We start from the raw sequence: 26,500 nt of genomic DNA, 5'->3' as shown, positions 1-26,500 counted from the left end.
CCAGGGCACGAGAGTTCCCACTTGTCCCTGGCATTTATCGCTTTCTCTGATTTTTCTGGTTTAATAGGTATTTTCCTTTGGGCTTGTTTTTTTCTTGTTAATTTTCAGGAGGTTATTAAATTTTCTTGATAGCATTCCAAAAATGTCTCCTAACCTGTCAGCGGGTTATTATATTTGCCCATGGATTTCATTATATAGAGAATTTTAATTTTAAGGTAGTCAGAGTCATCCATTTCTTAACGTACAGTCTGAGTTGTAGGACATTCTCCCTACCCCGCCTCCCTCTGCCCTCCCCAGTCACAGATGCCGTGTTCATTCACTGTCCTACGTGAGTTTAAAGTTCCCTCGCTGCTGCTGCTGTTTTCTCATGTCTTGTCCTGTCCTGGTGTCTTGGGGCGGGTTCCTTAGACATGGAGCCCAAGTCAGGGGTTCTTGTGCACGTGGGGGTTCATTTGGAGAAACTGCCTAGGGAGGGGGAGGCAGGACAGGCCCGGGAAGGAGCTGAACAATGCTTCTGATCCCACAGGGAGCTCTGGAGTGAGTGACCCCACAGAGCTGTCCCCTCTGAGACAGGGGGCTAGGCTTTTGTGCCCCCCAGTCAGTGATTGGCCACAGCCTCCCAGCCCCAGACCCCTGGGGTCAAATTCCCCTCCAAGGCAGTTCTCCTGAGAAGGTTGCAGTTGTGAGCTGCTCGTGGCCAACAGGCAAGTTCTCTGCCCACTCCTGGGGGTCTGGACGGGCACCAGCAGCATCTGCTGGGCTTGTTGACTTCAGACACCTTGGAACAGCACGCCTCCTCCAGGGTAGTGACTGTGCCGTGTTGCCACCTGCAGTGTCCACGAAGGACCTGATTGAGACGTGCTGCGCAGCTGGGCAGCAGTGGGCCATTGACAATGACGAGTGCCTGGAAATCCCTGAGAGCGGCGCCGAGGGCGACGTCTGCAGGTAGGGTGGGCACCGGGGAGCAGGCAGAGCTGCCATTGGCCTTCTCCAGATCCCTGCTTGCCTTGACCCCTGGGGCAGGCAGTGCAAGGTGAGCGTGTGCTTCACCTGCCTCCAGGTGCGTGAGGGCAATCGGATGTGGCTGCTGTGGGCCCCTGGCCAGGCTTTCTCCAGGTGTGCAGAGCCCAAGACTGGTCCCCAGAATAAAGTGACCACATACATTCATAGCTGGCCTAGTGAGCATAATCAGAGGAGGGCACAATTTGGAGCAAGTGTTAAAGGATCATTATCACCTAGGAACAAGTAGGTGCTTCTCTCACCACACCCTGCAGTTGCTGCGAGGCCGTGCTCAGCCCACACGGGTTTTCCCCTCAACTTTGAGCCAGAGGTCTTCAGCTCTCTTTCTTTCCCCACTTTGCTACCCTGAGGTCTCAGAAGGTTGGCTGTTCACCATCCTCTGCTGCCTGTGCCGAGTATTTGTTCTGATGCTAATGTTCTCAGGAAAGGCATAATTTATACCCAGGCCCTCCCTGTGCCAGGCCCAGAAGATGTCTTGGTCAGCCAAGACTTGAACCAGCCAAAGAAGGTCATGCCTTCTTTTTTCCAGGGACACTATCTTTTCCAACCTACTCATTTTTCCAGACAAGGAAGACAAGGTTCAGAGAGGTGATGTGATTCACCCAACGTCACACAGCTTATTGGGAGTATGGCCAGGATCACACCTCATGATTCCTAATGTCCAGGCCACATGCCTCCTTTAGGAACTTTTAAATTCTGACCTTGTGCCTTTCCTTTCCCTCTGTCATCCCACCAACTGGGGCTACTTAGGAGTTAGAGCATGCATCTTTCAGGAGTTTTGAGCTAAGTGGCTCGCATGTGTGCTTGCATCCCTCTTGTGATGGGAAAGTCACTGCTTCATAGACAGCCAGTTCTATCACGGGAAAGCCCTCGCTGGGACCTACTTGTCCCCAAGTAGGGCTGAACCCCGCCTCCCCATGATCCCCCACTTCGAGTGTTGGCTCATCAGCTGCCCCAGGGTGGCCCTACGAATGTTGGGGGGCGTGACCAGGGACCCTGGAGGCTGCTCTCCTCCAGGCCAACCCACACAGCCCTTCCTGGGATTGGGTCTCCCTCTCCTTCTCGGCCCTCTGGGGGGCTCGGAGCACTGACCCCCTCCCTCATTGGTCAGGGACACATAGCTGGAGTCCAGTGAGGCCCAGGCCTGAATCTTCTTGGTTCAGCCGAGAAATAAAACCTGTCACTCAGTGGGGGATGTGCTGGCCTTGCTGATGCCCCTGCCACCAGCACTGGCCCTGCTTGCAGTGGACCGTGGGCAGGGGCTTCCCCTCTCTGAGCCTCAGTTTCCTCCTCTGTGAAGTGGGGCCTGTAACCCTCTCTGGAGAGGGTCACTGGGAGGGGGCTGAGGCATGCCTCTGTTGCAGGACAGCCCAGAAGCACTGCTGCCTGTCGTACTTGAAGGAGAAGAGCTGCATGGCTGGCGTCGTGGGGGCCAAGGATGGCGAGGCCTGTGGGGCCGAGGACATCGACACCTGTGGCGTCTCCCTGTACAAGGCAAGCCCAACCTGTGGCATTCGTGGCCTGGGCCTGAAGGTCCTTGAGGGCCAGGGTGGGCTTCCCGGGGGCTCCTTCTGGGAAGTGACACTCACACCTGGGGTCAGGGCGGCCCTTCATCTGCTTGAAAACATCATCAGTTATTATATTGACAAGTTAATTCAGGAAGTATTTATTGAACCTAGGCCCTGTTTTAGGCATTAGGGATGTAGAAATGAGTAACACATGAAAATCCTGCCCTCACAGGGCTTTCTTTTTCTTTTTGTCCTCTTTGTGCTGGCTTATTTCACTTAGCATCAAGTCCTCAAGGTTCATCCATGTTGTAGCATGTGTCAGAATTTCCTTCCTTTTCAAGGCTGAATAATATTCCATCATAAGAATAGACCACATTTTGTTTATCTCTTTATCTGTCGGTGGACACTTGTGTTGCTTCTGCCTCTGGGCTGTTGGGAACAATGCTGCTATGAACATGGGTGTAGGAGGAGCCCCTCTCCTGAGGACAGATGGTACTTCCGCTTACATCGAGTTGGCTAGAACTTAGTCCAGTGGCCACACCTATCTGCTAGGGGGGCTGGGGATGGAGTCTTTATTCTGGAGAGGTCACGTGCACACTAAAAACCGGGAGGAAGGGAAAACAGACATTGGGGGTTGACAGCGGGCTGTTGTGTGACAGAGGACGGGGGCAGACAAGGGCAGTGGAAGAGTTGCAGGAAATGTCACAGAAGGAGACGTGGGAGGAGAGAAGGGGAGGGAGTTAAAGAAGCCACAGCGTCATAAGCCTGGATGACTGTGACAGGGACCTCTGGAGGAGGGTGCCGTTTGGGAGAAGATTTGGACTTTGATTTTTGTCACGTTGGGGTTGGTTTTTCCTAAAAGTAACCAGTATAGGGAAAGGACTTTGGTGGCAGGCAAGTTTAGAATTCCATTTGTGTCTCGATGTTTGACCCTGCACCAGCCCTCTTTCCTGAGCCTCAGCTTCTCCACCTATAAAATAGGGTAATAGCCATGTCTTAGGAGGTGGTGGTGGGGATCCCAGGTAATGCAGACTAAGTATCCACTAAGTCCCTGGTGGGTCTTCACTAAGAGCTGTGTTCACCATTGGGAGATGCAGATCTGGAGTGTCAGTGAGCTACTGCTGTGTAACAAACTGTCTCCCAAAACTTAGTGGCTTATGACTGGCTTAGCTCACGAGTCAGGGTGGTTTTGCTGACCTGGGCCGTGCTCAGCTGATCTTGGCTGGGCTCACTTACATGTCTGCCACCAGTGGATGGCTCTGCTGGTGCTAGATGATCTAGGATGGATGCAGCTGGGACAGCCTTTCTCTGCTCCAGGCGGTCTCTCAACCTCCAGCGGGCCAGCCTGGGCTTGTTCAGTTAGGGGCTGGGCAGGGTTCCAACTCAGACAGTAGAAGCATGCAAGGCCTTTTGAGGCCTAGGCTCAAAACTGGCATACTATCTGTCTCATCCTATGTATCCCATTGGCCGAAGCAAGTCATGAGGCACAATCAAGAGGCTGGGAAGTAGACCGTCTCTTTTGACAGGAGGAACTGCACTATCACGTTGCAAAGACAGTGGGCACGATGCAGAGGGAACAAATGGAGCTATTATTGCAATCAGTCTCCCACAGAAGTTTAAACAAATTAAAGATTTTGCTTTTGGAGGTAGGCAGTCTGCACAGGAGTGGGTCTGTGTGACATCTGCAGGCTCCCAGGCTTCAATTTTCCTGCTCAGTCATCTTTAGCTTGTAGCTTCCACCTTCAAGGTCACCTCATGACCCAAGATAGCTGCTAGATCTCACCTCTGTTCCAAAAAGGAGGAAGGTGGGGAGATGTATTTCCAAGTTGAGTCACCCCATTTAAAGGCTCTCCTGAAAGCTTCACCTAATGACTGCTATGCTATCTCTAACATCCAGGGACCCTGGGAAATGCTGTCTTTTAGGTGGCCTGAGTAGAATTGGAGACTGCTAGTAAATATGAAGGGGTTCATGGATGTGGCTGGGGGCTAATTTGTAGTTCTTTTCACAAGAGGCCATTTGTTAATTATTGCAAAAAACTTACATTAGCCCTACTCTGAGCCAGATGTGGGAAATGGAGACGGATGATACTTCTGCCCTTGGAGAGCACATACTGGGCAGAAGAAACAAGACAAGGATGAATTCACTCCCCTTTATCAGCCCCTCCCCTGAGCCTGGCTCCAGGCTGCTTCCTGGGGGCCCTGAGTGAGTCCTCAGGGTCATGGGCTGTGGGGAAGGCAGGTGGGCTCGAGGGGTGAGGGTGTGGGCAGTGATGGCATGTCTCTCTCCAGCAATGCTGTGACTGCTGTGGCCTGGGACTCCGCGTGCGGGCCGAGGGCCAGTCGTGTGAGTCTAACCCCAACCTGGGCTACCCCTGCAACCACGTCATGCTCTCCTGCTGTGAGGGTGAAGACCCCCTCATTGTGCCCGATGTCCGCCGGCCTCCAGAGCCCGAGGCTGTACCACAGAGAGGTGGGTGCTGCCTGCCCTGGGCTGCGGCATATGGGTCAGTTGGGTGACAGGGAGAGCTGTTGGGGCTTCCAGCCAAGGCTGGGTGCCTTCTGGCCTTCTGTGGGGATGCTGGGTGCAGTGTTATTTGTGGCTTGAGGCACGAGTTCTGCTCTAGACAGAGTTCTTCTGTGGCCTCCAGCGGTAGACTCTGCCCTGTTACTTCCGAGGTGGTGATCTCATTCCGTTATCTATGTATCATCCATTCCACCCACTGAACCACCGACTACCCGCTACCCATCACCCTTCCACTTGCCACTCACCGCCTCCCATCCTTGTTCACCTACACTCCATACGTCTTCCTCCCCATCCACTCTTTTAAACATCCATCCATTTCACCATCCCCCACCCATGCTTCCGTCCTCCGGTCCATTTTTCCATCCATCCATCTGTCCACTCCACCATTCATCCCCCATCCCCTCATCTATCCATTCACAATCCGTCCCTCTATCTATTCATCTGCCCACCCACCCACTCACCCACGTCCCCATCCATCCATTCATCTACCCAACCACCCATCCACCCATCCATCCATCCTTCGTCTGTCCATCTGCTCATGTGTTCACCCACTGGCCCAGCCAGCACACCTTTCACTCATCCATTCATTTGCTTACCCTGCCGCCCATCTGTCTTCCATCCCTCTCACCTACGCCATTCTTGTGTCCTCAGGGTACAGGATATACCTGGTACAGAGAACGCATTCATAAACGGTGCCCGCCTGCCTGCTGAGCCCCGTGAGGCCAGCACTGTCGTTTCTCTCTGGATTCTCAGTGCCTGCCCCTGCACTTGGCCCAGAAGAGTCACTAGCAGTGACTGAATGAATGATGGGTTTGTTGGTCGGCCCCTCCTTCACCACCAGACCATGAAACCTTTGAGTTCTGATCAGGCCTGTGACCTTCACCTCTGTGCCCCTGCCTGGAGCCTGTCCCCGAGCAGCCATAGGCATGTGTGTGGGAGCTCCCAGTGCCAGTGGAGCCCAGAGCTTGCGTTTGCTCCCACCTGAGGGTTAGGAGCCACGTCCTGGAGCTTCCAGCCCTCAGTGTCCCTTGGGTCTCCTCGCTCCTGTGCCCTCTGTGTGCTGTGGTCACTGTTCTAGTTGCCCTGTCCAACCTCTAGGCCATTAGCCAGGGCTTGCCGTTAGCCTTTTTTGTGCCTGCGGGCCAGCTGGAGCCCGATGAGGGTGTCCCAGCGAGTCAGCGGATGTCCTTCATATAGCTGGGCCAGGCAGCCCTGGGTCCAGTGCCATGAAAGCCCCGGCAGGCCACCTCTGCAGGTGTCCACATGTTTAGCCTTGACCAGCAAGGGACCAGATGCCCAAGAGGGTTCTGGAACCACCAGCCCAGTCTTTTCTCCAGCCGAGTGGACCATCTGGATTTCCTGTGGGCCTGTCCCGGGCACTTCATGGATGGGAATTTAAGCCACAGATGTGGTCCTGTTATCAAGCTTAGCTCTTAGCCTCTGGAGTCCGGCAGACCTGGTTGAAATGCCAGCTCCACTGCTCTTCTCAGCGAGTCACGGCCCTTCTCGGAGCCTTTGTGATTGCATCTGTCCGACGGGGTCCTGCTCTTTACCTCGTTCAGCGCAAGGATGGATGACGGGTGCTCGTCAAGAGCTTCCAGTGGTGCCTGACAAAGCACTCAGAGTTGCCACCCCGTTACCATCAACAGCCATATTTTCGCAGGCCAGAGGAGGAAGCTGAGGCCCAGAGAGGGGCAGGGCCTCTCGCCAGGCACACAGTGGGTCTGTGGCACAGCCACCACTGGACTTTTGGCTCTAATGACTCCTGTTTCTGTCCTGGGATTCCTGGTGCCCTGGATTTGACCAGACCCTGTCAGCCCTGGCCTGAATCCACCCAGATCTCTGTCACCATAATGCAAGACGGTGGAAATCTGTGCATGGGAATTAAGATGCCCACTATCCACAGGCACTAGGGTGAAGGGCTGCTAGAAGAGCTCCCATCCTATGGGTACAAAGTTTCCTGGACACCATGGTGGGCCCAACAGATACCTGGATCTCCCACCAGGGTGGGGCAGGGGCAAGTGTATGGAGGATGGGCCAGGTCAGGCCAGGGCAAGTTGACAAGACAGAGGGAGTGGCCAGCCTCCTCAGGCCAACGTTGAGCTCAGAGACTCTTAAGTCCAAGGAAATGCCACTTGCTGGGGTTGGCTCTAGGGGGTTGGTTGAGCACTGATGTGAAGGCCAGATTAGTGCCCAGAAGGTCAAGTTAGGGAGGAAGTTCAGCCTCAGGGATCAGAGGGTAGGCCTAGGGCTGGGCAGGGTCCAGAGCCAGAGGTACATGTTCCTCTCCTCCAGTGAGGAACTGATGGGTAACCTGGGCCTTGGGGGACACAGGTGCCAGGGTCAGACTGACAGGGGTTCCAGTCCTGCTCAGGTGACCTTGGGCAAACCACTTTGTTCCTCTGAGCCTCAGTTTCCCCTCTGCCGGGAGGATCATTGTGGGGAACGTGCTGATGAAGTTGGGCTGCGCATGAACCCTAGAGATGTTGCCCAGCCTGCAGCGTGCCCAGCAGAGCTCTGGGCTCAGGTCCATCTGCTGCCCACCTGCAGTGCCAGGTCTCCATAGGGCCAGACCACCAGCCATTACGGTGCTGCCTGCAGGCACCAGGCCAGGGCTGATAGGGCTGCAGCTTAATGTAAACGCCCTCACTATGAAACACGTTCCTCAGATGTGACTTCATGCAGCTGTTCCCTTGGGGGGCTCAGCTGACTGGGGCTTGTGGGCAGGGCTGAGGCCCCAGGCTGATGAGGATTGTGGAGGAGCTGCGGGCCTCCTCCTGTCCCACAACTGTTATATGAAGAGCCTTCCGAGGCAGCTCAGCCCTAGGAGCCTTCTCTCCCACTCTCACCTGCTCCTCACCACAGCCCCGGGAGGCATGGAGAGACCTAGTGCTGCCCAAGGTGACACGTCTAGAGAAGGCCCGAGTGACAGTTCCTGACCTGAAGGAACCCTGGTTTGGGGCCCTTTCTGTTGCTAGGGGAGGTCCTCCCTGATGTCACGAAGTCAGGGGTATGATTCCAATTCAGCACTTTAGCCAAAGCTTCATGAGGGCTTGTGTGGGCCTGGCCCTGTCATATTGCAGGGGATTCAGGTGATGAAGATTTGGACCTGGCTCTGAGGGGTTCAGTCTTATTGCTAGGGGTCTGTCCATCCACCCATCCATCCATCCACTCATCCATCCTTCATCCATCCATCCACCCATCCGTCCACCCATCCCCCCCATCCACTCATCCTCCCACCCAACCACTCACTGACCCACCCATCCATCCATCCATCTACTCATCCACCCACCCAATCATTCATTCACCTACCCACCCATCCATACATACCTGCATAAATACATCGTCCGTCCATTCATCCATCATCCATCCATCTGTCCATCCTTCATCCATCTGTGCTGTCTCAGCTAGGCACACAGAGGGTTCTGATGAGAACCTGCACTGCTTTCCTGGGGGCCCGTGGTCTCAGCCACGTGCTGGGGCCAGAGCTCTGACCCTCCCCTAGTTTCCGAGGCAGAGTTGGTGAACCGGGAGGCCCTGTCGCTGGGCACGGAGACCGAGCTGCCCAACAGCCTGCCTGGTGATGACCAGGATGAGTGCCTGCTCCTCCCGGGGGAGCTGTGCCAGCACCTCTGCATCAACACCGTGGGCTCCTACCGCTGTGCCTGCTTTCCCGGTTTCTCCCTGCAGGATGATGGCCGCACCTGCCGCCCAGGTAAGGGCTTGGACAGCCGGGGCAGGGCAGGGGCTGGGGCCAATCTTGCCAGGGGAGCATGGCGTTCCTGGGATTTGGACTATGGGGCACTTCCCCTCTCGCCACCCCACACATTGGAACACCCAGGAGGCGGAGTTTCCTAGTGTGGCTTTGTGAGGCTGGGCAGATAGGCTCCTTCCTGGAGCTCCATCTGCAGGGCAGTCGCAGCACCAGGACCCGGGCCACAGGGGTGTGTCCCCAGAGCTGGGCATGTAGTGGTCAGGCCCTGACAGGCTGCCCAGGAGGCTGCCCCAGCACCTGATCTGGGACGGCTTTCTCCCTGCCAGCTTCCAGCGATAGATTCATTTTCAGTCTAGAAACTCTTTCCCCTCCTTCCCTGTTCTTCTTTCTTGCCTCCTTCCCCTTCACCCCTGTTTGCCCCAAATCACTGTGGGCGTGATCTTGTTCAGTGTCCATTGTTCCCTGAGCCTCAGTTTCTGCTCCTGTGAAATGGAGGGGATTAAATGAGGTGGTGTCCATCAAGTGCCCAGCCTGGTGCCCAGGGCATGAGTTGTGCTCTGTGCTGGGAGAGCCTGAGGCCTGGCTGGAGACGTGACGCCCCCTCCTGTCTGCTCTGCCAGGGACAGAAGGTGACCCCCCGCAGCCGGAGGCAGCAGAGGAGTCTGCACTGAGGCCGGAATCCTCCCAAATGGCCCCCAACACCATCCCGCTACCACTGCCACAGCCCAACACGTGCAAAGGTACCCGGGGCTGGGGCGGGTCTGGACTGCTGGCCGGTGGGGAGTTGTCCAGTGCTGGGCGGTGCGAGACAGCCCCTGCCCGAGCACTGCTTCTGCTCTGGGGGTGATTAGCCTGCCTGTCTGGGGTCGGGTGAGGAGCTGAGAGGGTGGCTGAGGAGGTGAGATAGGGGGGTCAGCCTGGGGCCAGAGGAGAGCTGAGAATGGGGGCAGCCTGGGGTGAGTGTATGTGACCCCAAGCAAGCCAATTAGCGTTTTGTCTCAGTTCCTGTCAAATTAAGAGAATAAAATCCTTGCTTGCCAAACTGTCATGGAGACTGCGGTCAGTCCCACGTAGAAAGTTCTCTTTGTTCTTCTTCTCCTCCCCTCTTTCTTGTTTCTCCTCTCTCTGCATCCTTTCTCTTCCTCCTCCTCTGTCTTCTCTCTCTGACTCCTCCTCACTGTTACTCGAGGGAGGGGTTTGCTTTCTGACTGGTGCTGATGGTGCTCATGCCAGGAGTGGATGAGCTGATACAACAGGTGAACTTGTAAAAAGGACCAGGAGTCGGGTTCCTTGGCTCCTCGTCCTTCCATCTATATGTTGGAGACGGAGTGACGAGCCTGGTGGTCTCTGTGTGGTTTCCTCCCAGACAACGGGCCCTGCAAGCAGGTGTGCAGCGTCATTGGGGACACAGCCATGTGCTCCTGCTTTCCTGGCTATGCCATCATGGCAGACGGCGTGTCCTGTGAAGGTGAGTATCAGGGGGCTGTCCTCATACCTTTGCAAACATGAGTTGGCCTGTGGTGGGGGCCCCAGGGTGGGGACGGGGCAAACAGGAGGTGGAGGAGGTCCGGATCTAAAACTCACTGTGTTAGTGAGGGAACAGGTGTGGCTGCTGTGATGAGGAGCCCACATAGAGCAGCTTAAGCAGCTGTTCCCTCGCACGTCACCCTGCACAGGTGTGCATGCAGTTCAGGGTGGGCACACAGGTTGGCAGGGGCCCAGGCCCCTTCCATCTTGTTGCTCTGCTGTTCCCTAGAGCAGTGTTCCTCTAACTTCAGCATGCACGAGTCATCAGGAGGCCTGGTGACAGCATGGATCCTGAGAAGTCCACAGAATCCCGAGATCCTGACCCAGGAGGTCTGGGAGGGGCCCCAGAGTTGGTGTTTCTCACAAGGTCCCTGGATCACACTCCGACCAGCCCTGTCCTTGAGGGTTGCCCCTGTCTGCGTTGCCCAAGTTGGTTTGTGATCACCCGTCCCTGTTCCAGCCACGTGTGAGAAAGGAAGGAGGGAAGTGCATACCAGATGGTTGTAAGGCTGCCCCTGGAAGTGGCCTTCATCCCTCCCACTTGCCTCCGATGGGGAGAGAGCGAGGCTGGGGAGTGGGAGCCCCCAGCTGGACTGCATGTGCTTAGTTCTGTTACTGAAACTAAGGAGGGGACAATGGGTGCTGGTGACAGCTGACTCTGTCATTCATGAAGGGGCCAAAGAGGGTCCATAAGCTTATCCCTTTCACACTGGCCACCATGCTAGGTCTAGGTGTTGTCTCAGTGGGGCCTCAGTGGGCCAGGACCACCCGCTGTGGAATCGGGGCATTGGCTCCGAATCCTGCTGGGGTGGTTCCCAGAGTGAATGACGCCTCAGGAGCAGCCTTGACACTGCACTTCCTCATTTCTTGAGGCAGGACAGACATGGAGCATGTAGACAGTCTAGGGAACGCTTCAGTTGAGGTTCAAGTTCAGGAGACGTGACCCTGGTGGGTGTCTGGGGGTAAAAGGGTTAATTAAGTCTATTGAGAAAATACCCACATCTCTGCCAGAAGCTGAAACCCCCAGCCTGCCCCTTGGCTGAGACTATGTTCTGATGTGGATGAAACCATCCGTGTGCCCAGAGAGGGCAGGAGACCTGCCCAGGGCACACAGCATGGCAGTGATCGGCAGGCCTTTCTCTCAGATGGTGGGGGTAGATCTCTGGTGCCCTCTGGGCTTCGCTCCCCACGTCTCAGGGCCCTAAAGACATGAGGAATGCATCTCTCCTGGGTTGGGCTCCTGGCACAGCCAGACCACGGGCCAGTGTCCATGTCTCTGCAGGCGTCCCTTCCTCCTCTGCAGGGCCCCCAGCAGTAAAGGCTGTGGGGTCCAGGCCAGAGGTTGCAGACTGACATTCTGAGGGTGCAGCCTGCCCTACAGGGGAGTCCTACTGGTGTCTACCCTGTTTAAAAAGTCCAAGAATTTTTTTTTAATTTCTAGATTCCAGGTTTCTCTTGAAGCTTTGTAAAATCTGCCCACAAGGAGCCCACACCCCCAAACCCCTTTGGACAGCACCACGGTCCCACAATGCCCATAGAGCCCCTGGTGCCCCTTTTCCCATTTATGTTGCCAGCCTGGCCCTTAAATACTTAAGTTTGCAACCCTTGCCTTTGTGTGGCTCCCTTGGCTGTGGAAGTGGAGTGCCTCCAGAGTGTGCATGGCAGACAGCCTCTGGTCCTGCCCTGCTGTGTGACCATGGGCAGACTGCCTATCGTCTCACCTCACCTTGCCACCTGTCCTTACTGGGCAGTGGGTTCCAGCTCCGACATCTTTTGACTGTACAACCTCAGACTTGGGTGCAAAGCCCAGAGGTACCACTGATGGGCTGGGAGGCCCTGGGCAGGCCCCTGCCCCTCTCTGGGTCTCAGTTTCTCCACATGTCACTGGATGCCACGCCCCTCTAACGGCCCTTCTGTTTTTCCTCCCGCGGCTGTCACTAGACCAAGACGAGTGCCTGCTGGGTGCTCACGATTGTAGCCGGCGACAGTTCTGTGTGAACACCCTGGGATCCTTCTACTGTGTCAACCACACAGTGCTCTGTGCTGAGGGCTTTATCCTCAGCGCGCACAGGAAGTGCGTGGGTAAGCGAGAGCCCCCGCCTGCCGCCACCGTCACGGCTCTCTGCTCTGCTCCACGCCAAGCGCGCCACACTGAGGCCACATGCTAAAGGGCCTGCCCTTTGCATATGAGCTGCCAGCACAGCCGGCACCCTAGTGCTCCGTGTTGTTTCCTACGTGTCCTGGTGTCCTGTCCCGCTTCTCTACCAATGCCATCGGGAGGCTGCTTTCCTGATGGGAACGTGCCTGAGAGTCAGAAAGCTTTAACTGATGTGTGACCTGCCCAGGACACTGAATCAAGGAGGTCAGACGTGCGGGCGGCAGACGAGGCAGGGGTCTGGAGGCAGGGAGGCCTGGGTTTGAAGCAGGACCCCCTCGTAGCTCTGTGGCCTTGGACCAATGACTTCCCTTTTCCAGACCTCAGTCTTCTCATCTGTAAAAAGGGGCATTGGTCCTCCTTTGGAGATGATGTGATATGTGTACGGTATAGCACAGAGCCCAGAGCGCAGTGAGCATGTGATGTCAGCTGCTTTGGTTGTCCTTAGATGCACCCAGAGTCCCCTCCAGAGGCAAATGAGTGGAGCTGGGGTCCAGCAGACCTGGCTTTGCACCAGCTCGGCGTTCATTTGCTGTGTGACCCGGAGCAGCGGAGCTCTCCTCTCTGAGCCTCTGTTTCTTCACCTCTAACCTTGGGGCCTAGAGGACTGGGCAGGGGCCGGTACCCAGCTCCCGGCCTGCACGTGGATGGAGCCGGTGCTCACTAACGGCTCTTCCTCCTGCCTCTCCGTACCTGTATGGACCAGGGGCTGGGGCTCCAGGCGTGCTTCAGGGACAGCAGGGAGGGTGGACTCGATGTTCTCCCACGGCCAGGAGTGTTTTCACAGAGGAACGTCATGTTTGTGAACAGACATAGACCCAAAGTGGCAGAGACTTGGGGCAGACTGGGAAATGCTACAGCAGAGACACAGGCAGAGGGAGAGGTCATTCCAACTGGTGGTATCTGGACGCCCTTCCTGGAGAAGTGGCCTTTGCCTGGTCTCCAAGAATGGCTAGGACTTGGAAATTGGGAAGGGCTTGCAGGTGGAAGGAACAGCTTGAACAAAGGTGTAGAGGTAGGAACAGTGCAGAGTGCAGTCAGGGCACGTGACTAGAGCCCCGTCTGTCTTCTTTGTGCTTGGGGACCATGCCCGGCCTGGACATGTCCCCATCCTCCCCCTCCACTGCTGGGCAGACGGGCCCAGGTGCTGGGCTGAGTGGCCGTTGCAGACATGTTTGCCCCTGGCCTCCAGCTGTCGGCACAACATGCGCCCTCCTGACCCTGCTTGTTACCGGCTGGGCAGCTCTTCGTGTCTGGGTCGTGTCTATGTATGTACGTCTGGGAAGGCGGGTCCTGCCAGGGCCTGTGTGCACCCCTCCCGGGACACCCTGCCTGATTGCCATGCCCGGGTGTGCGGGCTCCCCGGTGGCCTAGGGAGAAGACCTTGTGCTAAAAGTGTTGCTGGGCAGGCAGAAAACAGGTTTTGGGATTAAAAGAGCAAAGGGACATTCCATTCAGCAAAATTTATGAGCTCGCCTTCGCGTTCTTTCATGTCTTCCCCTCTTTGTTCATCCTGCACAGACTTACCAGTGTCTCCTCTCCGTCCTTCCATCCCACTTACGAGTTCACTTGCTCATTGTGAGCACTCATTCACAAATGTACGCTGGTGTCTTCTGCGGTTCATTTGTTGGCTCCAGGCATGTTTATTAGCCCCAGCTGGTGAGATGGGAGACCAGTCCCTGGATGAAGAGTATGGCCTCTGCAGCCAGACTGCCTGGGTTCAAATCCTGGCTCTGTCACTTTCTAGTTCTAAGACCCTAGACAAGTCAGTTAACCTCTCTTAGCCTCAGTTTCTTCATCTGTGAAATGAGACAGAAATAGCTCCCACCTCAGAAGGTCACTGTGGAGATTAAATGAGTTGGTCCACATAAAGAACTTGCTAGCACTTGATGTTATTATTATGATTCAACAAATGTGTTATACTGAGGCAGCCTGCAGAGGTAGTGAGTGCCCCATCACTGGAGGTGCGTAAGCTAAAGTGGGACAACATTGGGTAGGGCCAAGTCCAGAGGACCTCTAATGGATGTGTGACCTTTGTGGGGACTCCCTGTGCTTTGTTGTTTGGTTTTTGTGTCCTGCCCTTTGAGGACCATCTTGGCCCCTGGGAAAAGTGTTCCAGGTGAGCTGGGCTGTGAGAAGATGGGAGGGGAGCAGGCCCGGCTCTGGGGCCCATCCTGCAGCAGTGGGGAAAGGCACAGCTCTAGAGCCCCGTCTGTCTTCTTTGTGCTTGGGGACCATGCCCGGCCTGGACATGTCCCCATCCTCCCCCTCCACTGCTGGGCAGATGGGCCCAGGTGCTGGGCTCAGAGCTGGGTGCTCTGAGTTTCCTCCTTCTGCTGCAGTGTGACTGCATGACTTTGGTCTAGTCATGTCCCCTCTGGGAGACCTATTTCCTCATCTGTGAAACAGTGTAGCAGGACGATGGAAGGGCAGTGTCTGTAACCATCCAACCCCTAGGGAGACTCAATTAGTGTGGGCTGTTATTTATTACCGTGATTCCTCCCAGGCTGCGGGGGCTCCGGGGCTATGGCACTTCTGGGATCCTGGGAGCGTGTCTCCTTCCGTCACTCCAGCCTGTGAATCAGAAGTCTTCATCTTGCCCAGCCAAGCCTTCCTGGGAAACCGCTGGCCCAGAACTCTCCCTTTGCCTCATCCCCATGCCCACCCAAATCAGGGTGGGCCTGTACACCATTTGGTTCACCTGTGAGTTTGGCAGGGTCTCTGTCTGCACAGCCCTGCACCCCACCTCTCCACCTGGTCCCCATCATCTTTGTAGACTTAGCTCAGTTGTCACCGCTCCAGAGAAGTGACTCTGACAGTCCAGGGCCCAGTGGGGGCGGTGCTCTGGCCCAGGCCCCAGAGACTGTGCTGCTTTGCCCCCCAGCGTCTGTACCCTGCCTGTCCTGTTTCCCCTACTGGGCGGGCAGGGGCTGTGGCCGACACACCCACTTTGCCAGCTGGACCTGGCACAGAGCAGGTGCCGGTTAATGTGTGTCCGGTGGATGAATGAATCAGCCAGTGAGTGCTGTGCCTCCCTGCAGGTGGAGCCTGGAGGCGGCAGCACTGGGTCTTCCATCCCCCCAGCCCTAGCACCTGGCCCCGGGGCAGTTCCGGAGTTGGGGACTCTCCCGTTCTCCTCCTCACTCCCCGATGCTCCTTCTCTGTCTCCTTTGCCGGCTTCTCCCCATTCCCAGCTGCTCATCCTGAGTCAGTCCTTAGCCTCTTGTCTCTCTGCCCTGTCCCCTAGGTGACCTCAGCAGCTGACCACTCCTAAATCAGTATCTCAACTCAGGCCCCTTCCATGAACTCAGAGGCGGTCTCTGGCTGCCACTTGACTACCGAACCAACCGATTATGGCCACAGGGCTCCGGACCATCCCCTGCAAGCCTGCTCCTCCCAGCTGTCCCCACCCCAGGTGCTAGCACCTGCAGCTGTCCAACGGCTCAGCCAAAAAGCTTTGCAGACCTCTTGGCTCCTTGTTCTCGTTCACCTTCACCTCATCCATCGGTGGACCCTATCGGTTCCACCTGCACAATGTTTCCAGAACCTGATTGCTTCTCCTTGCCTCCATGGATGGCTGTCCGAGCCCTATCATCTCCTGTTCTAACAGCCTCCACCTCACCCCTGGAGTATTCACACTCAGCCAGGGGACCCTGTTACAAAGAAGTCAGACCACTTCCCTCCTCTGCTGGAGCCCTCTATGGCTCCCACCTCCCTCCGCATCTCCTAACTCTTCTCTCCTCCCTGCAGCCACACCCTGTCCTGGCCGGCCCTTGAACTTGCCCAGCAGGCTCCCTCCTCAGGGCCTTGGTATCTGCTGTCCCCTCTGCCTGAAATATCTACCGGGCTCATTCTCTTATCTCCTCAAATGCCTGGCAGATGTTCTCTGCGGATCCTTCCCTGACCTCCTACTTAGAATGGCACAGCCGCGCTGCAGCTCCCCGCTCCTCCTTCCCCCCGCCCCACTCATGACCACCCTCCCTATTATGTTTGTTTATCTGTTGGGCCTCCTCCCCTCTAGTGTCCCCACCACGGCAAGGATTTCTGTCTTTCTCACCATTTACCCCTGGTGCCAAGAACAATGCTTGTGGGCACATGGCAGGTGCTCAATAAATCTTTGTTGAATGAAGAGATGCACAGCCGGGTGGACATCAACCCATGCTACTCTCTGGGTGACGAGCACCTTGCGGGCAGGGCAGACTGCGCTCAGCCACCGTCCCGGGAGCCACCGTCCCAGGAGCCGCCATCCCTCGGCCTCTAACCGCCTCGCTCTCCCCGCAGACATCAACGAGTGTGTGACGGACCTGCACACGTGCAGCCGCGGCGAGCACTGCGTCAACACGGTGGGCTCCTTCCACTGCTACAAGGCCCTCACCTGCGAGCAGGGCTACGCCCTCCTGGACGGCGAGTGCGAGGGTGAGGGCGCCGGCCTCCTGCCTCCTCTCCCCCTGCCCCGCCCCTGCCTCCTGCCCCGCCCCCTCCTCCTCTCCCCACTGCCCTGCCTCCTGCCCCGCGGGCCCTCCTCCGCCTTCTCTCCCATCCCTGACCGGCCCCTGCCCCGCCTCCTGACCCGCTCTGGCATGCCTTCTCTTTTCTGTCCAGCTCTAAGCAATTGAGTGCCTTGCTTGTGGGAAGAACCCACAGATGATAGTATTTGGGGCAGAGGGGGTGACTGAGGCTGGTGGGAGGAGGGTATGTTCCTGGCTTTGCTCCTATTGCTAGTGTCTGGGTGTCAGTTACTCCCTTCACTGTGCCTCCATTCCCCTGTTTGTACCTGGTGTGGAGCTCCACAGAAGGATCACTTCTGTCCCTTTCTAGCCTCCTAAGAAGAGGGAGAATTTTCATTGAACCGTTTCAACAGATACTTCCTGAGCTCCTTTTATGTGCCTGGTAGGGCTCTGGGTGGCAGGGATACTGGGTGGGGTGTGGTGTCCTTGTCTCTGACCTGATGAGGAAGACGGGGCCACACAGGCAAACAGGGATGGCAGGAGTAACCTTGGCTGGGTGTTACTTTAGATGGGGCTCCAAAGAGGCCCCTTGCAGTGGTGATGCTGGAGGGGAGACCTACATGATGAGAAGCTCCTGGGAAGGGTGTTCCAGGTGGAGGGAACAGCAAGTGCGAGGCCCTTTGGGAGGGGAGAGATGTTGGCACATTCAAAGAACAGAAGGAAAGTTTTGGGTGCAACTGTGCCTGGAGTGTGGAAGGAGGAGACAGGATTGGCAGGCCCGATGAGGGAGAGGGTTTGGAGTCTTTCACCTGTGATGGGAGAAGCATTTTATTTTTAACTAAAAACATCCAGAAGAATGTCACCGAAGAGGTGAGACTTACAGAAGTGCTCAACTGTTGCAAGCCCTGGAAAATGTTGATGAGAAGTGTTCCTGAGGCTGGGCTGGAGTTTGGGGAGGTGAATTAACACATTCCATGTTGGCCCAGAGCTGGCTGTGGAGTCGGGGGTGGGATGGGCTGGGAAGAGAGATCAGCCCAGCCCCCTGGGCACACACGTGTGTGTACACACACGTGCACCCACAGGACACACACAGATCTAGGGCCAGCCCCCACTCCAAGAGCCCTGACGCCTGGGGAGGGGTGCTGCCTCTGTGCACATGCTCAGCACCTCCTGCCTCTTTCTCATCTCAGGGCACTGGCAGCTTCCATCTTAGACCAGAGCAGAGTGACTTTGGAGGAGTTGCCTTCCAGGCCCCCAGGGGTCCTCAGAGGGGGTGCTGGGCCTGGTTCACATCTGGTGCCTGGACCTGGTACAGGGCCTCCCAGAGCCTGGGCTGCTGTGGGAAGGTGGTGGAAGCCTTGGAAGCCAGTGGGGGCATGGATGGAGGGGAGGACGGATGGATGGATGACAGACAGGTGCACAGGCATTGGTCTGGCAGTCAGTAAAGTGAGTGAGTCTCGGCCGTGCCACTTAACTGTTTGTGTGTGGTCTTTCCGCTCCGTGCCTCAGTTTCCTCATCAGTAAACAAGGCCTGATGTGCCTGCTGTGCACAAAGCGTGAGTGACAGTGCAGGGCTGGCGCTTTGTAAACTGTAGAGTGCTGTGCAGAGGTGAGGGCCCCTCACTGACCTGCTCAGGGCTACACAGCAGGTGCGGTCCATCCAAGTCTGGTACCTCCATTCTTGGAAGCTCCAAATCTTGCTGCTGCCAGCGCCACCTCCCAAGAAGCCTGGACATGTGACCTTAGGGATTTGAACATGCGTACCCGTTTCTGCCCACCTGGCAGTGTGGGGCAGCAGTTAAGAAGGCAGACCTGGGAGCAGGCCCTCTGGGTTCTGGTCCCAGCACTGCTCCGCCTTGCTGTGGCACCGTGTCTGTGCCTCGGTTCCCCCTGTGTACGATGGGGCTCATCGTAGCATGAAGGAAATAAATCTATTGCGGAGTTCTTGAGACAGTGCCTGGTACCATGGAGGAGCTCGGTCAGTGTGGTGATGTCATTGTCACTACTGGACATGGGCCATGGCCACGTGCCAACTTCCCCTGGTACAGAAGACCCTCATAACTGTCAGGGTCATGGTGGGGATGTGTGGGTAGGGGACCGCTAACCTGCTGGCCCCTGACCCCCAGTGTCTGTGTGGCAGACGTGGATGAGTGTGAGCAGGGCACGCACAACTGCCAGGCGGGCTTCACGTGCCAGAACACCAAGGGCTCCTTCTACTGCCAGGCGAGGCAGCGCTGCATGGAGGGCTTCCTGCAGGACCCCGAGGGCAACTGTGTGGGTGAGTGGGGTCCACCCAGCCCTGGGGGGCTTTGGGAGGGATCCTGGGGGTCTCAGAGGGCTTTAGAGGTCAGGGAGGCCTGGCTTGCTGCCTTTTCCCTCTCCCAGCCTCAGTGTCACTATCTGTGAATGGACGTGTCAGGGCCTGGCCCCAGGAGGCACGTGCAAAACGGAAGCTCTTGCTATCCTGAGCCGTCTGACCTTGGCCGAGTTACTTCTCTTGTGGCCTCAGTTTACCCATCTGTGGGACTGGACTGGGTGAATGTGTATCAAATTCTTTTAACCTAGCCAACAGTAAGGAATATATTTTATATCTTGACCTGGTACACACATGCGTGTGCACACACACACAGACACACATAACTGGAACACGGGTTTCACAAAACGTTATCCTACTGCATGTGATACTGAAGTGTCTATTTGCAAAGAATGCTCGTGAGACCTTCCAGGCTGACTCTGTGCTGCAGTCATGGGTTAGACCTGCAGTTGGACAGACGCTGGCCTCATCGTCCCCACGTGGGTCTGAGATCTTACACTTTCCCCGCCTCTCTTCAACCCCCTCCGAAAAGCCACCGGCCTACAGCCGGAGGCCTCACCTTCCCAGGACTGCTGACCGTGTCCGGCCCAGAGGCCCCTGCAGGACGGCGTCTGAGTGTGCGTGGTCCAGGCTGCTCACCCTAGGGGGGAGAATGACACAGAGGGAGGGGGGAAAGACAGACGCTGGGCAAGGCCACCGCTAGATGTGAACAGAAACAAGGGATGTGTCAGAACGTGGCCTGTCACACACCCTCTCCTCACAAGGACAGCTTGTGGGATGAGCATTACCATCTCACAGGGAGGACACTGAGGGATTCACTTTATCTCCAGGCTTTCTCAAGACTCTGGGGGTCCCTCTAGGCAGGCTGGGAGCTGGAGCTGTCTCTGAGGCACCCCCCTGACGGCTCCTCACTGTGTGACCCCAGCAGTGTCACGGGCACGAGCAGGCCGCTGGGGTCTGCGCTGGGACACACAGCCAGGGCAGGCCAAGTGGGGGGTCTGCAGACAGTTCCTCGGTGAGGCGTTCGCGGACAGCGTTGCCCAAGCGCCTGCTGTGTGCCTCGGTGCCAGGCGGTGGGCGGCTGTGGCACTGTCACGAGAGGTTCTGAGGGGGAGAGGCTGAACAAGCAAACACATTGATAAAAGTGGCAGTTATTTAAGGGAGCTTTGATAAATAACATACCAAGTAGGGGATAAAAACTTAGAGGGGTGCTCCTCTGCCTGGAATGGTTGGGGGCCTCCCTGATGAGGTGACAGTGGGGCAGAGACCTGAGGAAGTGAGGAAGCCAACCATGAAAATAGTAGGGGGCAGCGTGTGCAAAGGCCCTGCAGTGGGGCTGTGCCCAGGCACATGGAATGGTGAAAAGCCCAGGGGACTGGGGTGAGGTGTGTGAGGGAGAAATGGAGGATGGCAGAGACCCTGGATGCCAGGTGGGAGGGCAGCTTTTGGAGAAGGCAGAGTAGGGGCGGGACCAGCTGTAGTTGTCCTAGAAGTCAGCCTCAAGTTCTAGGGGAACCTCTGCCTCCAGCTGCTCCATCAGAGGCAGCTGTGAGAAGATTGTGGGATGATCCTGGGTTTTGGGGTGAAGGCCCTTGGGTCATAGGACACAGGAGTGGGACAGTCTGAGCCTACAGCCCTATGCAGGGCTGGTTTGGAGCCCAGGACCAGCCGCCTCCCCGTGTGGCCCTGGACCCAGATGCTGGGGCCTGGGGAGGGGCTGTGCCGGGCTCCCTGTCACCCACACCACCTCTGTAGACATCAATGAGTGCACGTCGTTGTCCGAGCCGTGTCAGCCTGGTTTCAGCTGCATCAACACGGTGGGCTCCTACACCTGCCAGAGGAACCCGCTGCTCTGCGGGCATGGCTACCACGCCAGCCCAGATGGGACCAAGTGTGTGGGTAAGGCCAGCCACTTCCCCTGCGCCTGCCAGCCAGCCCCGGCCTTCCTGGTGCCCCGGCCAATGGGAGGCCCGTGCAGTGGAGAGCCCGGGCCTGAGGGTGCCCCGCTTGCCTCCCTCTGGCAGACGTGAACGAGTGTGAGGCCGGCGTGCACCACTGTGGCGAGGGCCAGGTATGCCACAACCTCCCCGGCTCCTACCGCTGCGACTGCAAAGCCGGCTTCCAGCGAGACGCCTTTGGCCGGGCCTGCATTGGTAGGTGGGGGCTGGTGGCCAGTGGCCAGGACCCCCTCTGCGCCTCAGCTGAGCTGTGCCCACCCTCTCCTGGCCAGCCTGCAAGCCCCTCCCCCTTCCTGCCTGCCCCTCCCTCCGCCTTGCTCTGGGTGCACCCCCAGGCCTCTCTGGGCTTGCCTGCCTCCCTGCTGTCCTGTCCAACCTAAACTCTGCTCTTGTCTTCTCTTTCTCTCAGCCTCCGCCCTTCTGTTCCGGCCCCTGCTGGGTCTCTGTTTCGGTCCCTGTTTCGGTCTCTGCTTCCAGTCTCTCTCCCCTGCCCGTGGTCTTTTTGCATCTCCCTTGCCCTGTCTGGGTCCCTCCTTGTCTTTCCTTTTGAGTTTCTGGGTCCTTCTCCCTACCCAGCCCCTCTTCTACCTGGGGGTGGTGGGAGTTGGCCTCCAGGCCCCCTGGCCCACCCTGCGGGCCGCCCACCCTGTGCCTGCCGCCCGCCCGCAGACGTGAACGAGTGCTGGACCTCGCCTGGACGCCTGTGCCAACACACCTGCGAGAACACTCGTGGCTCCTACCGCTGTTCCTGCGCCTCCGGCTTCCGGCTGGCTGCTGACGGCAAGCACTGCGAAGGTACCGCTGACCTAACCTCTGACCTTAGTCTCTGAACCCCACACAGGTGTGCCCACCGTGTAAAGCCCAAAGCCTTGCCCAGCTCCCCCCTCATCCCTTCACCCACACCACCCCTACCTCATGGCACTGCTCCGCCTGTGCAGACCTCTACCCTCAGCTGGTCCTACTGTTTCCTGTCAGGAGTCCTCCCTGAGGGCCCGGGACCCGGGCCATCTCAGACCAGAGGAGCTGGGTCTCTGCATTGTCTGCACCCCCATATGGGAGCTCGTTGCAGGCAGGAATGGCAGCCCAGCCTCTGCCCCTCAGTAGGTTCTGATCCCGGTCACAGTTTTGGTGCCTTGGGGTCCAGGCAGGGAACAGAAGTGAAACCTGAAACAGGGCCCGTGGCCACCCGGAGAGCCCAATGGCCACCAAAAGGGGGTGGCAGCCACACAGCACTCACAGATGGTGCTACCCAGCAGTACCGGTCCAGGGTGACCTGATCTTGGTTTTCTAGATGCTAGAAATCTAGATATTTATGTAAAACCTGCTGATTTTTACATGTTGCCAATGGATTTAAACTTTTAAAAAGCACATGGTGAGTTAAACCAAGTGTGTGACCAGGCTGGGCCTGGCCCATGGCTGGCACCTGAGGCCAAGTTCTCACCTGTGTGGGATCACCCGTGGCTGATGGAGGGGGCAGCATGTGAGGGGCTGTCACACTGTCCCCACATGTGTTCATGGTGTGGTTGGACCAGGTCCCAGGGGCTGGTATGGAGGGAGGTCCTGAGGCTGTGCAGTGAAGGGGCGAGGGGGCGAGGGACGGGGATGTGGGGTGCGCAGGCCCGCTCAGCTGGCGCCGTCTCTCCCAGTTCCTTGGCCCTCCCCAGCCTGGAGGTGCTTTCCTCACTTCTGTCCTGGGGAGGGGCGTCTCCTGAGACCCCTGGGGGGCTGTGCACCTCTCCCCAGTCGCCTGGCCTGGCCGAAGAGCCAGCCCTCCCATGGGACAGGACCAGTCTAGGGGCAGGGCAGCAGGAGCAGGCCTGGCTTCATCAGACAGCATTTGGACAGGCTCCCACAGCAGTCCTTCTGCCTCTCATTCATTCATTCCTCTGTGTTGTGATCACCTGCGAGCCCCACTCCGGCAGGACTGCGTGCAGAGAGCTGCGGGGAGGGGCCTCTACCCCCAGGCCTTGCCTGTAGTCCTAGCTCATTCTTTCTCTTCTTGGCCCTTGTGCCTTCATCCCCACCTTCCTACCTGCCGCCATTTCTCTACTCCTCCACCTGTGGTGGACGTTAGAGACTCAGAGATGAAGCCAGTGTGGCTCCTGGCCCCCAGAAGCTCAGAGCCTAGTAGAGGAAATAAGCCACTTATTCATGTATGCATTCACTCATTCATTCATTCATTCGTGCATTCCATCATTTTGTGTGAATGCTGTGTATGCTGTGAGGTCCTGAGGATCCAGACATGGATCATACAGCAGCCCACAAGGCCCTGGGTGACGTGACTTCCCTTTCCCCAGTCACCCCTCTGCTCTGACCACACCAGCCTCCTGGCTGTTCCCTGAGTAAGCGCCCTAGGCACACGCCCACCTCAGGGCCTTCACTCTCGCCGTGCCTCCTGCCCGGAGTGCTACCCCCAGATCCCATGTGGCTCCAAAACTGCAGCCCCCCAGGCTCACTCCCTGTCCCCTTTCTCTGCGCTTTCTCCATAGCACCTGCCGCCTTCTAACATCCTAGTTATTTCACTCGTTTAATTAGTGCCCCGCTTCTTCCCAGCACACACGTGACCGTCAGCTCCACGCTGGAGGTTTCTGTCTGTCTTGTTCACGGCTCCTCCCCGAGTCAGTGCGGGCCTGGCACCTTGTGAGAGCTCAGCAGCTCTCGGTTGGATGAAAGAAAGACAAGTCCCCGTGGGCAGGGGGCAGAGTCTAGAGGGCTTTCCATCCAAGCTGTGAATCGGCCCTTCAGTGACACATGCACAGTGTTAAGCCCACAGGCCACACACGCCAGCCCCCGCCCCCGCCCCCCCCCCCCCCCCCCCGCGGTGCCGTCCCCAGGGACCAGGGCAGGCCGGTGAGGCCACGCCCTGAGGAGGTCCTGGCTAGGACCTAGGTGACCCCGCCCAGAGCGTCTGTGCCAGGTGCTGTGGACGCTCAGGAGGGTAGCATCTGGCTCCCTGCTGGGGACTCTGAGCCCAACCCACAGCTGCCTCCTCCTGGCAGCAGGCCCGACCCTGGCCCTGCCTCAGCAGTCTGCCCAGGCAGGCTCCTTGCTCTTTTTTGGACCTTCGGCTCGCCAGTGGCCCCAAGGGGAGGCGGAAACTAATGCTCTCTCCAAATCAGATCAGGCTCCAGAGGGCGAGGACCTTGGCCCTCATCCCTGGGCCGAGAGGACTCGGCACTGACCTCTGGCCGGTCTCCCCTCAGACGTGAACGAGTGCGAGGCCCAACGCTGCAGCCAGGAGTGTGCCAACATCTATGGCTCCTACCAGTGCTACTGCCGCCAGGGCTACCAGCTGGCCGAGGACGGGCACACCTGCACAGGTGCGTCTCCCCTGCCCCGTGTGCCAGGCTCCCAGAGAGCTCCTCCCAGGCTGGGGACACGCAGAGCACACAGGTTCTAGCGTCAAATCAGAGTGCGAGCCCCAGCCCTGTGATTTCATGGCTCTGTGACTTTGGGCAAATGCTTTCAAAATCTGACCTTAGGCTCCTCCTCTGTAAAGTGGAGATAATTGTCCTGAGTTCAGCGGGATGAAGGATTAAATGAAATACCGTATCCAGGCCCATGTCTGGTACCCGATTGGCCCACAGCTGATAGTACAATTATGGAGCAGCCCCGGGGACCGAGCACTGGAATGGGAGTCCTGTTTTGCTGTGTGGCCTTGGGCAACTCTCTTCCTCTCTCTGAGCCCTGTTGTCCTCATCTGTAAAATGGGCCCGTAGACTCCATGACTGTGGCAGGGACAGGCTGACTGTCAGTGGCTGGGCCCTGTGGGTACGAGGGGTTCACGAGGGACTGACCTTCTCTCTGACAGACATCGATGAGTGCATTCAGGGCGCCGGCATCCTCTGCACCTTCCGCTGTGTCAACGTGCCAGGGAGCTACCAGTGTGCATGCCCGGAGCGGGGCTACACCATGATGGCCAATGGGAGGTCCTGCAAGGGTGAGCAAGGGGTCCCTGCCCCACCAGGGCCTCAGGCAGGCTCCAGGCAGGCACAGAAAGCCTCACACAGCTTGCTGGGCGCTGAGAGACACCAAGTGCATAAGCACAGAATGGCCAGTGCCACTGGTGGCCACGTTAATTGAGGTCTATGCCTGGGATGAGGAAAGTGACAGTCTTTCTGCTGCTTGACCCAGCTTAGAATCTTCCAGGCTTGGACTCAGCTCAGAGTCATGCTCTGGGAGCAGGATAGGGATCCTGTGGGGTGGTTCTAAAAGGCAGGAGACCTGTCCAGTAAGGAGCCTGAGGAAGAGCAGCCTCAGGGGTCCCAGTCTCTGTCCCCAGGTGTCAGTGATGCTATCCAGGAACAGGGGGCCAGGCAGGTCTGTGGACCCAGAGGGTAAGGTGGCACCCCCAGGAGTAGGGATAGGAGTCACAGAGAGGCTTGTCCCAGGCGTACATGCAGAAAGACATGATCCCAGTCAGAGCTGTGTGGGGCAGGGAAGGGCTGCGCAGGAGGAAGGGGGCTCCCTGTCATTGGGGACATGTAGTCCCTTGTTAAATTTGCAGTTGAGGGGACTACTTCCCTGGATGGGTACCAGGTTCTATGACATCTAATTTTCCTCTCAGCTATAGAGTCATGATCCCAAGTTCATTTCTGTCAGGATTTACTAAGGCCACCAAATTCTGGGTCTGGAAAGCCACCTGGGCAAGGTGGAGGGGCCTGGAATCCACCTGGGCAGGATGCAGGAGGGGGCACCAGCATCCCCCTGGGAGAACTGACCGCTCAGCACCTCGGAGCCCAGCCCACCTGCCTCCCCTTGGCTTGCGTGCCTGAGTCTTCCCCAGATGGCAGGGCGAGAGCTGGCAGTTCCCTGGGTGCAGCTTTGGTCCACCAAGGCAGGTCCTGGTGTTCCTGGGGCACCAGGGGTCAGAGCCGGCGCCCAGAAGGGGGCGGAGTTAGGCCAGTGTCACGTGGGCTGCTGGTCACTACCTGTAAATGGACCCTGAGATCATTTTAGATCCCTGCCAGCTGTTTCAGTTTTCTTTTTCACTAGCATGCAACAGAACATAGGGTCAGCTGGGTAGGGTGGAGTGGGCATGGAGTAGATCAGAGCGCGCTGTCTGTTAGGATTGTTCCAGTCCATGTGTGTGCACTTAGTTCCCAATGCAGAAGATTCCTTACTGTAGGTTGATGTAAAAAAATAATAAATTAAATTAAAAGGCCCTGAGTGAGACCAGGTAAATCATGGACTTGGAGGCCTGCTGGGCCCACAGATGCTGACCTGGGTCTCCCTGGCTGCAAAGCCCTCTGCTAATTTTTAATTTAAAAGTAATCAGAATGGGCTCTGTAAAAGGTAAGGATTTTACCCACCGTAAACTGAGCTGTGTGG

At 57.3% G+C, this 26,500-nt stretch overlaps 1 protein-coding gene across 5 annotated transcripts in view; it reads left to right on the top strand.

Moving 5' to 3' along the window:
* FBLN2 (fibulin 2) overlaps positions 1–26,500 on the top strand; it is an 89,407-nt gene that overhangs the window by 56,086 nt on the left and 6,821 nt on the right. For 3 of the 5 annotated variants that reach the window (XM_058566215.1, XM_058566225.1, XM_058566206.1), the window contains exons 3-15: positions 834–945; positions 2,385–2,514; positions 4,818–4,998; positions 8,558–8,767; positions 9,388–9,507; positions 10,134–10,235; positions 16,731–16,865; positions 19,038–19,175; positions 20,967–21,110; positions 21,236–21,364; positions 21,839–21,964; positions 24,373–24,489; positions 24,981–25,109. In XM_058566215.1, coding sequence (XP_058422198.1) covers positions 834–945; positions 2,385–2,514; positions 4,818–4,998; positions 8,558–8,767; positions 9,388–9,507; positions 10,134–10,235; positions 16,731–16,865; positions 19,038–19,175; positions 20,967–21,110; positions 21,236–21,364; positions 21,839–21,964; positions 24,373–24,489; positions 24,981–25,109 — 1,773 coding nt within the window. Of the gene's footprint in view, positions 1–833; positions 946–2,384; positions 2,515–4,817; positions 4,999–8,557; positions 8,768–9,387; positions 9,508–10,133; positions 10,236–12,235; positions 12,377–16,730; positions 16,866–19,037; positions 19,176–20,966; positions 21,111–21,235; positions 21,365–21,838; positions 21,965–24,372; positions 24,490–24,980; positions 25,110–26,500 lie in introns of all 5 variants that reach the window. The other 2 variants (XM_058566244.1, XM_058566235.1) reach the window with 2 other exon arrangements.

This window comes from Diceros bicornis, chromosome 2, assembly GCF_020826845.1.
Source record: "Diceros bicornis minor isolate mBicDic1 chromosome 2, mDicBic1.mat.cur, whole genome shotgun sequence".
Taxonomy (NCBI): Eukaryota; Metazoa; Chordata; class Mammalia; order Perissodactyla; family Rhinocerotidae; genus Diceros; species Diceros bicornis.
This window is presented reverse-complemented; position numbering and strand designations above follow the sequence as displayed.